Raw genomic sequence first — 13,004 nt, forward strand, 5'->3', positions numbered from 1 at the left:
TGAATTTCATTTTCATTAAGAAATTTAATCTTATATGCCAGCCCATTTTTTAACACCTGTGTAGGAGTGGTGTTTAAAACTAGACTTCAATTAGGAAGAGATACATAGGTGCAGAAAGACTGGCCCATTGTTTGCAAATAAATGCATATGATACCCTGATTACATGTTATATTTGCAAATATTCTTGCTCAGAATAATAATAAATTTACAATATATACATATAGTGGTATAAATGAACACAGAGATATGAAAGAACACATTGTTTAGAACAAAAATGAATACATTTTAGGGACAAAATTTTTTCTGATATAACACATATACTGTATATACAAGTATGTGCAAATATAGATGTACAAATTCTAGCATTAAAAATCATTTAAAAAAAGAAAAAAACATGAGATAAGCATATCATTAATATTATTATCAGTTATTTGTAGAGCGCCAACAGATTCTGCAGCGCTATAAACAAAGGTGGAGTACAACAAAACATTTATAGGGATCAAATGGGTAGAGGGCCCTGCCAAGAGTTGCACTTTTGTAGTCAGCTATTACGAAGGTGATCTACAAACAGCTGGACTCTTAGGCTTACATGCTAAGGGGGTTCAGGGGATAGCAATGGAGGAGAGGAACTGGTATAAAGAAAGGTTAGTGTAGGTTGTATGCGTCTCTGAATTGTAGAGTCTTTAGGGAGCGCTTGAAGCTTTCAAAACTAGGGAGAGTCTTGTGGAGCTAGGCAGAGAGTTCCACAAGATGGGAGCCAGTCTGGGGAAGTCCTGTAAATGGAAGTGTGATGAGGTAACAAGAGAGGAGGAAAGTAGGAGGTCATGAGCAGAGTGAAGGGGACGGGAGGGAGAGTATCTGGAGACAAGGTCTGAGATATAGGGGGGAGCAGTGCAGTTGAGGGCTTTGTATGTCAGAGTGAGAATTTTGTGTTTGATGCTAGAGGCAAGAGGAAGCCATTAAAGGGATTGGCAGAGAGGTGCAGCAGATGTAGAGCAACGTGTAAGGAAGATGAGCCTGGCAGAGGCATTCATTATGGATTGTAAAGGAGCTAGGCTGCAGGTGGGGAGACCAGAGAGGAAAGAGTTGCAGTAATCGAGGCGGGAAAGGATGAGAGAGTGGATTAAAATCTTAGTTGTTTCTTGTGTAAGGAAGTGTCTAATTTTAGAGATGTTTTAAGGTAGAAGCAGCAGGCTTTAGCCAATTACTGAATGTGAGGAATGAAAGAAGGATCTGAGTCAAATGTGACCCCGAGACATCGGGAATGGGGGGTAGGGGTAATGATGGAGTTGTCGACAGTTATAGAGGGATTGGTCGTGGAGATTTTGGAAGAAGGGGGGAAATAAGGAGCTCAGTTTTGGAGAGATTTAGCTTGAGGTAGTGAGAGGACATCCAGGAAGAGATGAGAGAAAGACAGTTAGTGACACGGGTTCGCAAGGAAGGAAATAGGTCTGGTGCAGAGAAGTAGATTTGGGTGTTGTTGGCATAAAAATGATATTGGAAACCGTGGGACTTTATTAGAGAACCTAGTGATGACGTATAGATTGAGAAGAGAAGGAGACTGAGGACAGAGCCTTGCGGTACTCCTACAGGAAGTGGTGACGGGGCAGAGGAGGCCCCAGAAAAGGCTACACTAAAGGTTTGACAGGTAGGAAGAGAGCCACGAGAGGGCTGCGTCACAGATGCCGAAGGATTTGGAGGGTTTGGAGCAAAAGTGGGTGGTCAACAGTGTCAAAGGCTGCAGACAGATCAAGGAGGATAAGCAGAGAGAAGTGGCCATGTGATTTTGCTGTAAGTAGGTAACTGGTAACCTTAACAATTGCTGTCTCTGTGGAGTGGGTCAAGGAGGGAGTTTAATGTAAGGAAACGGGATTGGCGTGCATATACTAGTTTTTCAAGAAGCTTTGAGGCAAGAGGGAGGAGGGAAATAGGGCTGTAGTTGGATGGGGAGGTAGGATCAAGGGAAGATTTTTTGAGGATGGGTGTGACCAGTGCATGTTTCAGAGATGAGGGAAATATACTGGTGCTGAGGGAGAGGTTAAAAATATGTGTTTATCGAGAAGCTTTGAGGCAAGAGGGAGGAGGGAAATAGGGCGGTAGTTGGATGGGGAGGTAGGATCAAGGGAAGGTTTTTTGAGGATAGGTGTGACCAGTGCATGTTTCAGAGATGAGGGAAATATACTGGTCCTGAGGGAGAGGTTAAAAATATGCGTGAGTATAGGGGTAAGGGTAGAAGAGAGGGAGGGGAGTAGTTGTGAGGGGATAGGGTCAAGGGGACAGGTAGTGAGGTAAGAGCGCAGTATAAGTGCCAAAACTTCTTCCTCAGTAACAGGGGAGAATGAGCTAAGTTTAAGGTTATGTGGGTTGTGGTTGATTGAGAGCATTTGAGGGGGTGAGAGAATGGAATTATGTTGAGAGCTGATTAAGTTTCTGATGGAGTCGATTTTGTTAATGAAGTGGCTGGCAAAGTCTTGAGCTGACAGAGAAGTTGTATTAGGAGGTGGGGGAGGGCGAAGAAGAGTATTGAAAGTGGAGAACAGACGTTTTGGGTTTGAAGAAAGATTAGAGATATCTATCTAGAAATGCTTTTCAACAAAGAATACCAAGAAAATGAATCAAATTAGATAGAAGTAAATAGGAAAGTTTTTTTAAATCGTATGCTATATCTGAATGATGAAAGAAAAATATTGGGTTTCTTGTCTCTTTAAACTTACTCTTTTAAGGCTTTTTTTATACTTAGGGACTGCAGTTCACTTAAGGGGCATTAGATTGAATATGTAAATGAATTTTAAATGTTATATTAAATGGACATGAAACCCAAAAATTTAATTTCATGATTACGTAGAACATACAATTTTAAACAACTTTACAATTTACTTCTATTATATAATTTGCTTCCTTCTCTTGTTATCCATTGCTGAAAGGTTTACCTAGGAAAGCTCAGGAACAGCAAATAAACTAGGTTCTAGCTGTTGATTGGTGGCTGCATATATATTCTGATTGTCATTGGCTCACCCATGTGCTCAGTTAGAAACCAGAAGTGCATCGATACTCATTCAACAAATTATACCAATAGAATGAAACAAATTTGATAATACAAGTCAATTGGAAAGTTGTTTAAAATTGTATGTTCTACCTAAATCATGAAATAAAATTTTGGGTTTCATGTCCCTTTAAGCATAACAAAAACATTTGTAAAATACCTTTATTATACATTTTGTCTACTTTTCCTGTATTTGACTTTGAAAATAGTGTTTTTTTTTACCCCTGCCACCAAAGAAAGTGAATCATGCAGAACTGAGAGCACTATATGGCAGCAGTTGTGCAAGATTGTTATCCATTTACAAGAGCACTAGAGGGCAGAACTATTTCCTGTCATGTAGAGCTCCAGATGCCTACCTAGGTATCTCTTCAGCACTGAATATCATGGGAAAAAAAGCTAATTTGATAATAGAAGTAAATTGGAAACTTTTACAAAATAGTATGTCCTGTCTGAATCAGAAATGATTTTTTTTGGATTTCATATCCCTTTAACTTTTCATATACAAGCCGGAGTTTTAAACTCCAATCTGTGTGTGTAGTGTGTGTAAGAGTATGTGGTATGTTGTGTTGTTCATATGTGCATGTGTGATATCTGTGTGTAGTTTCTGTGTGTGTGACGTTGTGTGTTTTTGTGTTATGTGCTATGTGTGTGTATGTGATGTGCTAATGTGTGTATACAAAGGTGTAGTTTTTATGTAATGTGTGTATGTGTGACAGTGTTTGTGAGTGTAGTGTTTTTGTGTTATGTGCACATGTGTGTTGTGTGTAGTATGTGTGTGTGATATGCGTGTGTAGTGTGAAAAATCTATTTTTTTAATTATTTCTCAAATAATAATAATAATATTCTAATAATCAATGCAAACTCTCTTCCTCTAGGTGAGGTTCATGTGACACTAGTGACTATTTATAAGGCTTCTGTTACATCATCCTATCCAGCTGTTGTTAGACAGGGCTTTCCCGTGGGACATATTATACTATAATTTGGCATCTTGCACTTACTCTATGTTGTTATGACATAATATCATGAGCACTCTCTGCTTCTCATGGTTTGTTTCAATAGCTCCAGTCCTGAAGTGGTTTGTCAAGTGGAGCAGAAGTTGCCTTGGTAGTACTTAAATCATCACTGAAGTTAAGATGTACTTTTGTAGGTTAGGAACACTTAAGATTTCTTCTTCTGCAGAATTGTGCATTTACCTTTATAATTCTCAATAAAATGATGGGAAGTGAAAACAATCTGCAGTGCACTTTCATTTTGCCTGCTTTTCCTGTAACTTAATTCTGAAAAGAAGGTCCTGATGATCTGAAGTTAACATGAGATCTAAAATGATCCTCAAGCACTGTGAGATCCCTCAAAGGACTGTAGAAAGGCAGATGTTACTATACTTCTCTAAGGAGCGTTCCCTGCCTCTCTGTATGTGAAGGAGAGACAAGCCCAGTGTAGTACAGCACTGCATGACCTGATAGTTTTGTAACATTTATACTTTGTGCTTTGTATGTTATATTATGTGCTACTATAGATTGTATCCTTAGAAGAGACATAAAAACCCAAACGTTTCTTCATGATTCGGATAGAGCATACAATTTTAAACAACTTCCTTGTTTACTTATATTATCTAATATGTTTTGTTCTATTTGTATCCTTTTTTGAAAATCATACCTAGGTAGATAGCTGCTGATTGGTGGCTGCACATATATATCACTTATCATTGGCTTAGCGATTTGTTTAGCTAGCTTCTAGTAGTGCACTGCTGCTCCTTCAATAAAATATAGAAAGAGAATGAAACAAATTTGATAATAGAGGTAAATTAAAAAAGTTGATTACAAATGTTCTATCTAAATCATGTGAGAAAAATGTTGGGTTTCATGTCCCTTTAAACTTTATTATATTTAAGCTTTGCACTTTCAGTTTTGTTTTTTAATGCATTTAGATTCTGTATAATTTAGATTCTGTATACATACAGTCTATTTAGGATTGTGATTTCACAAATTCTCATTTTGCTTTGAAAGTGTCTGTAACTTTAGCAAATTAGGATCATACTTTGTATATTTCTGTGCATATTTTACAAATTACATTGCACATTGTATTTGTTCTATGTAAAATAAAAACTGACCGTTTCAGAAAGTGGGAGGAACAGGAGAGTTCCCCGGGCTGAACAGGGGAATTCACAGAGTGTGCCTGAATCTCTCTCACAATTCTCATGGTATTCTCTAAACATTTTACACTTACAGGTCTCACTGACTTATCTCACAGGTTGTATGTGGGTGAACTTTGCTCGAAATTCACAATACACTTATTTAACTGTTAGAAAATTAATGTATACTAAACTAGAAGCAAATGAAAGTTAAATTGTAGTGAAAACATTTCCGTTTAAATTGTGTTTCTGCAAACTGATAATTTGAGCCCGACGAATTAAAGGTCTCTGGGCTGGTGAGATTTTTTATGAATGCTCACTAATACTTCTATTTTCCTGGTGGAATTCTTTAAAGCCCCTTTTTAACCTGAAGACAGTGTGTCTCGCTAAGCGTAAATTGATTTGTATTAGGCGTAATATTAAAGGGATAGGAAAGTCAAAACTAAACTTGCATAATTCAGATCAAGTCATTTTAAGACACTTTTAAATTCCTTTCTATTTTTAAATGTGGTTTGTTCTGGTATCCCTTGTTGAAAAAGAATATGCACATATCCTACACTAGTGGGGAGCTAGTTGGTGATTAGTGCCTGCACACATTTGTTTATTCAGCAAAGGATAAGATAATGAAGCAAATTTGATAATAGAAGTAAAATGAAAAGTTGTTTAAAATTGTATGTTCTATCCAAAACATGAAATTTGGGGTTTCCTGTCCCTTTAAAGTTTAAAAATACGCTGAGTTCTCCCAGTGTACTTCGTCCTCCATTAAGAACTTTGACATAGCAGGGAGCTGTCATTATTTCTATGGGAGACAGGGACAGCCCATTCTCTTTGATAATTGCACCAAGACTGTTCCTGCTAGCCTAAACAAGGTTTATCACATTTTTGGTGGCAAACTTTTGATCTTAGGGTCCTTTATATTAGTGCACGGTGCTCCCCTGTTAACTTCACTCTCCCCTGTGAGATTCTCTATCCAAGACAGCTTCTGTACTTTACTATTGGAGGCAGCTCTCATCTCTCTGAAACTTCCAGGCTCCACCCTTTATCTTAGAAAATTTAGTGAGTTCAGCCCCTGTGAAGTCTGTACTATAATTTGTCTCCAAGCTGCAGAAGTTTTGATCATCTGGCCCTAAATGAGTACTAAACATTCTGTAGTATTCAGAATCCTGAACCCCTACATGCTGCAAAGGGAATGGTGCCGCAAAAGAGATAAGATTTTCAAAACTCTACAGAGCGTTATATCCCCAGACTGCAAAACCATGCAAATCTTGCAAACAAAATGCTATTAAAACACGTGTTTTTTTTGCAAAAATTTCACTATGCAGTAAATTGCTATTATCTTGACAAACAGATATGTATACTCAACGCTGTCGGCATTTATCATTGCACCAACAGTTCTTGTAAACTGCTGGTGCAATGCCGCTGGTGCAATGCCGCCCCTTGCAGATTTACGGCTAATCGGCCGGTAGCAGGGGGTGTCAATCAACCCGATCGTATTTGATCGGTTTGATTTTTGTCAGCCGCCTCAGAGCAGGCGGACAGGTTAACTGCTTCTTATTTGCTGTTTCCGGGGAGCCTTCAGGCTCGCGGAAACACGGGGCATCAAGCTCCATACGGAGCTTTATAAATTGACCCCATAGTCTAGTCAAAATGAAACTTCAATGATTCAGATAGAGCATGCAATTTTAAACAACTTTCTAACTCACTCCTATTATTAATATTTCTTCGTTCTCTTGGTATCTTTATTTGAAAAAGCAAGAATGTAAGGTTAGGAGCCGGCCCATTTTTGGTTCAGTACCTGGATAGCGCTTGCTGATTGGTGTCTAAATGTAGGAGTAAATTAGAAAGTTGCTTAAAATTGCATGCTCTATCTGAATCATGAACATTTAATTTGGATTGGACTATCCCTTTAATCTATTGATTTCTAGATTGCAATTTGTACTTTACCTTTTAGGCAATAAAATACTTCAGATCATTTCACTTACTTGTTCCCAAGTTCTGTCTCTGTCACAACAATCTCCTTAACATGCCAGTATAAATCTGGTTTGGGAGAAAATTTCCTCCCGTCCTTAGGACAGTGACCCACACAAATTGCGGCAACGTCACCTACGTTCTTGGAGGAAAACTTAAATATGTCTGTTGCATTTCTGGAACAAAAATAAATAAATATTTGTTACCAAGGAAAATGGTTTATCAACAAAAGCGTCCCTGTATCATATCCAAACATTTAAATGTATATCTAGAGTTCCCTGGGTAATTAACCACTTTAATTCCAGAATGAGCGCCAAATGAATGCTTTGCAATACATTGCGGCCTTTTCTAGCAATTAAAGGACAAAGATAAATCATAAAAATGTTTTTTTCTTTCTCAGTACAGGTGTAATACAGATTCAAATACTATTTATTTAGATGCAACAAAGGGAAAAAAATGAAATGTGAACAGTTACATTAAATGTTGGTGAGTTCATTAGGCTATTAGTTTTATTTAAATGCTTAAAAAACATATTTTAATCCCCTGCAACTAAAATTCTTGAATTCATGCTCATATTTGATATAAATATGCAGTATATCTTCCTATAACCATATATATCAGAGTAGACAAAAGAGTTAATTAAAACTTTATGCTCTATCTGATTCATGAACATTTTCTGGGGGGGGGGGGGGTTATGTCACTTTAACATCTAACTACCCATGACACCCCCTTCAACCCCCCCAAACACAATGGATTGCCTATCTACCACCATGCTACCAAGGGATCCTACTAAATTAACACCCTTCAGAAAGGAACTCCCAAAAGTACTGCTCCTAAAGGGACCCCACCTTCCAAGGACTCCCCCATTTTTACCAACCAAAGCATTACAATTCCTGATTCATGCCCTCAACAATCCTATTCAGCAACATCTTGCCATGTCCTCATTAGTACGGTCTGACGTGGAAGAATTTACCTCCATTTATTGAAGTTTTACAGAATTCTATTTAGTTAAATTAATATTAAACTCATTGTTTATGCCAGCAATAAAGCCCTGCATGGCACCTGCCACATTGCTAGGACAATTTACAAGATTTTTGCAAATCAGTCAGAAATGCACCAGGGCAGAATCTATGTTCCTAGTATCCTTTGCTTTGGCCAGGTAGGAGCAGACATAAATGAGCCAATGGTCTGCTCTAACTAATCACTGTGTAGAATGTTGCAGGCTCAGATATATTAAAACACAGGTACTTAAAAACAGTTCAATACATTTTACTTCTGTGTAGCATTATATTGTCCCCCTGGTCCCTAGAAAGGCCAAAAATGAATGATGTTACCTGCAAATGAAGCAAATCAAATAGCTAGTACTGTATATGCAGTTTGCAGCATTTTGAAAACTTAATTAAACATTTTATGTGGAAATTCAGTTCTGAGTATAATGTCCCTTTCCACAGATCAATAATCAGGGTTAAAGGAACTATAAACACCTTGAGATTATAATATAAAATGTTTAATTTATTTCTACTATTACATTTTCTTCATTCTCTTGGTATCTTTTGTTGAAAAGCTGGGATGTAAGCTCAGGCGCATACATGTGTCTGGAGCATTATACGGCAGCAGTTTTGCAGGAGCACTCGATGGCAGCACTATTTCCTGCCATATAGTGTTCGAGAAACCTACCTAGGAATATCTTCAACAAAGAATACCATGGGAACAAAGCAAATTTGATATAATAAAAGTAAATAGGAAACTTTTTAAAAGTATGGTCTGCCTGAATCATAAAAGAAAATTTTTTTTCATATCCCTTTAACACTGCTATATTCCACACAGTCATTGGCTGCACATTGCGGTGACCAATTTATTGCTATTCCTAATTGGCTTCAGCAAAGACGGAAACCTAAGTTACAACATATAAAACACAAGTATGTTGGGACTGTATTGCCGGCTTAGGTTTAGGTCTTTTGAGCTGAATGAGGGGCCCATGTGTTTGTTTGTTGTATGGTCTATGTGTGTTTTTGTGTTTATTTGTAGCATCAATTTAGGATTTTGGTGTTTGTTATCTTTTGATTAAAGTCTGATATATGAATTCATTGGTTTCTCTTATTTAAGGCGATTGCTTTTCCCCCTGGTCTTTCTGGTTATACCTTATACTGGTATCACCACTTTTCTTCATACTTGTGTTTTATATATTGTCCTACCAGGCAGCATACCCTTATTTTTACTAACTGTAATAATTAATGTAAGGTTGAGCCTACTCGTTTGTTCTTCTTTTTTTGTATAAGTTACAACATAGCCGTGCCAGTTGCTTTATAGACACTAAAACGTCACACTTATTTTCTCAATATTTACACAACTAAAATATTTTAAAAAATACATCTGTATATTCATGTCTGGCTAATGTTTGCTTTGAATAAATTCATTATACACTATCTCACAAAAGTGAGTACACCCCTCACATTTTTGTAAATATTTTATTATATCTTTACATGTGACAACACTGAAGAAATGACACTTTGCTACAAAGTAGTGAGTGTACAGGCTGTATAACAGTGTAAATTTGCTATCTCCTCAAAATAACTCAACACACAGCCGTTAATGTCTAAACCGTTGGCAACTAAAGTGAGTACACCCCTAAGGGGAAATGTCCAAATTGAGCCCAAAGTGTCAATATTTTGTGTGGCCACCATTATTTTCCTGCACTGCCTTAACCCTCTTGGGCATGGAGTTCACCAGAGCTTCACAGGTTGCCACTGGAGTTCTCTTCCACTCCTCCATGACAACATCACAGAGCTGGTGAATGTTAGAGACCTTGCGCTCCCCCACCTTCTGTTTGAGGATGCCCCACAGGTCTGGAGACATGCTTGGCCAGTCCATCACCTTTACCCTCAGCTTCTTTAGCAAGGCAGTGGTTGTCTTGGAGGTGTGTTTGGGGTCGTTATCATGTTGGAATACTGCCCTGCGGCCCAGTCTCCAAAGAGAGGGGATCATGCTCTGCTTCAGTATGTCACAGTACATGTTGGCCTTCATGGTTCAGTCAAGGAAATGTAGCTCCCCAGTGATGGCAGCACTCATGCAGGCCCAGACCATGACTGTAGGCAAGACACACTTGTCTTTGTACTCCTCACCTGGTTGCCACCACACACGCTTGACACCATCTGAACCAAATATCTTGGTCTCATCAGACCACAGGACATGGTTCCAGTAATGTCCTTAGTCTGCTTGTCTTCAGCAAACTGTTTGCAGGCTTTCTTGTGCATCATCTTTAGAAGAGACTTCCTTCTAGGACGACAGCCATGCAGACCAATTTGATGCAGTATGCAGCGTATGGTCTGAGCACTGACAGGCTGACCCCAACCCTTCAACCTCTGCAGCAATGCTGGCAGCACTCATACGTCAATTTCCCAAAGACAACCTCTGGAAATGACGCTGAGCACGTGCACTTAACTTCTTTGGTTGACCATGGTGAGGCGTGTTCTGAGTGGAACCTGTTCTGTGAAACCGCTGTATGGTCTTGCCCACCGTGCTGCAGCTCAGTTTCAGGGTATTGGCAATCTTCTTATAGTCTAGGCCATCTTTATGTAGAGCAACAATTCTTTTTTTCAGATCCTCAGAGAGTTCTTTGCCATAAGGTGCCCTGTTGAACTTCAAGTGACCAGTATGAGAGAGTGTGAGAGCGATAACACCAAATTTAACACACCTGCTCCCCATTCACACTTGAGACCTTGTAACACTAACGAGTCACATGACACCAGGGAGGGAAAATGGCTAATTGGGCCCAATTTGGACATTTCCACTTAGGGGTGTACTCGCTTTTGTTGCCAACAGTTTAGACATTAATGGCTGTGTGTTGAGTTATTTTGAGGGGACAGCAAATTTACACTGTTATACAGGCTGTGCACTCACTACTTTACATTGTAGCAAAGTGTCATTTCTTCAGTGTTGTCACATGAAAAGATAAGCATAGTATTGAAGTTATTCCCCGCATCCCTAAAGTCACCATTTTGAAATCTATCTTTCACTACATTCCAGTGCTGCCCTATTGCACATGTGCAACAGCTCTCTTTCAGATACCTGCAGTGTAACCTAAGGGTAGCAACCATGATTAGAGGGAGGTGCATGACATTCATTTAGTGTTTAGTGTCCCTTTAAAGGGACATTCCAATCAAAACTGAACTGCAGATAGATTAATTAAATCTTTGAAAAGAAAGATATTTGCAATATACATGTATTGGCAAAAAATGCTTCTAATAAAAGCTATCACTGTTTTAGTGCTAACATTTTTCTCTGCATGTGCATGTGAAGTATAGCTAGATATTCTCAGTGCACGAGCATTTTAAATACTGCTGCTGCTCAGACTACAACTGAAACAGCTATAATTTTTATTAGAAGCATTTTTTGCTGATACATGTATATTACAAAAATGCTTCTATTCAAAACTGAAATACAGCCAGGTGGATCCCAATTTTGGCCGGAATATCCTTTTAATTTCCCTTTAAAAAGGGCTGAGTGGAATACCACAACTAATCCCTTAACCAATAAGATAGGTAACCAGAAAAAAAGTGCAGCATGACATTCAGAGTAAAACTAAGAGAGAGACACACAATAGATAACAAGAAAGAGACCTAGAGAAATACTGATGAAGAAATACGGATTTAGACCGGCTTAGCTTTGTTACAGAGAGACAACAGTAAAGGCTGTGAGAATACATAATAACTGGCTAACACATTCTTCAGTAACAACCACGGTACTCACTGTGCAAATCTTCTTTTTTTGGAGGAATTCTCCAGAAGAAATTCTTTAGATCGGCCCTTTTTTCCCTCTAAATTGATCCAGATATTCTCTTTGGTTTCTGCATCTTCCCGGTCGCTTGTCACAGTTACAATCTCATAAGCTGTGTGATGTAAATATTAACAGATCATAAAACCAATGGAAAACGTATGAAAATGTATCTATCTTCTGTGGTTTTGTCAGTGCCGGAAAAATCACCAGCTCATAGCAGTGAGGATAAAGAATTCTACTGGTACAGAGTGAAACATTCCGAGATCTCTCTAACTATTTTTTACTGCACTAATCACATATCGGAAGGAATCTTGGCTTGGATTCCAAGCTCTCTGGTAAACATAATTGTTAATTATTTTTCCCACAATTGCTAATTATATAAACCAGTACTGCAGTCCCTCTACTATTCCATTAATTGCTTCTGTTATCTCCTTTGAAATATGACATTGATGGGTGTCACAACATCCAATATCTGGATTTAGTACCATTGTTGAACAAAGCCCATTAATGAATCCATAATAATGTGTCTGATATCTTTTTGGCCAGGTAAGCAGAAGCTATGCTCACTAAACCAATAGTAAAATGATACATCATCACATGCAGACATATTGGAAAACAAAACATAGGGCGCCACATAGCGTATTGTGCGCACAGAAAACACTATATTGTTTAATTTTATATAAGAATATCACACATATTTACACTAGGTTTACATACAGTATTAGGGCACACACAATGGGGTCAATTTAGGAAGCTGCTTCCGCCCCTTATCGCGTTAGGTCCGCCTGAAGCGGAAGTTAATTTTACTTCCAAAATATAGAACCTTGCATTCTCCAGCATTAACTCTCATTTTCCATTTACCAGCCCATTCTTCCAATTTTTGTAAATTCCCTTGCAAAGCAATTTCATTCTGCACTAAAATTAAGATAAGAATTCCTTAAGAAAGGAAATTTTATTTTGAGAGCTCAGCATCTCATGTATGTCCTGATGATCTACTCTTGTTAGATTATCTTAGAAATCTTGTAAGTGCTGTGAGGTCCCTCAAACTATTTTATAAAAGAAAATGTTAGCTTGAGAGCTGTCTAT

General features: G+C 38.2%; 1 protein-coding gene across 1 annotated transcript in view; it reads right to left on the reverse strand.

The window, feature by feature from the left end:
• The window catches only part of LOXHD1 (lipoxygenase homology PLAT domains 1), a 666,378-nt gene that overhangs the window by 6,341 nt on the left and 647,033 nt on the right, over positions 1 to 13,004 (reverse strand). The window contains exons 45-46 of the mRNA XM_053701077.1: positions 11,892 to 12,030; positions 7,157 to 7,318 (exon numbers count right to left, since the gene is read on the reverse strand). Of these exons, the coding sequence (XP_053557052.1) occupies positions 7,157 to 7,318; positions 11,892 to 12,030 (301 nt within the window). The remainder of the gene's footprint in view (positions 1 to 7,156; positions 7,319 to 11,891; positions 12,031 to 13,004) is intronic.

This window comes from Bombina bombina, chromosome 2, assembly GCF_027579735.1.
Source record: "Bombina bombina isolate aBomBom1 chromosome 2, aBomBom1.pri, whole genome shotgun sequence".
NCBI classification, from domain to species: Eukaryota; Metazoa; Chordata; class Amphibia; order Anura; family Bombinatoridae; genus Bombina; species Bombina bombina.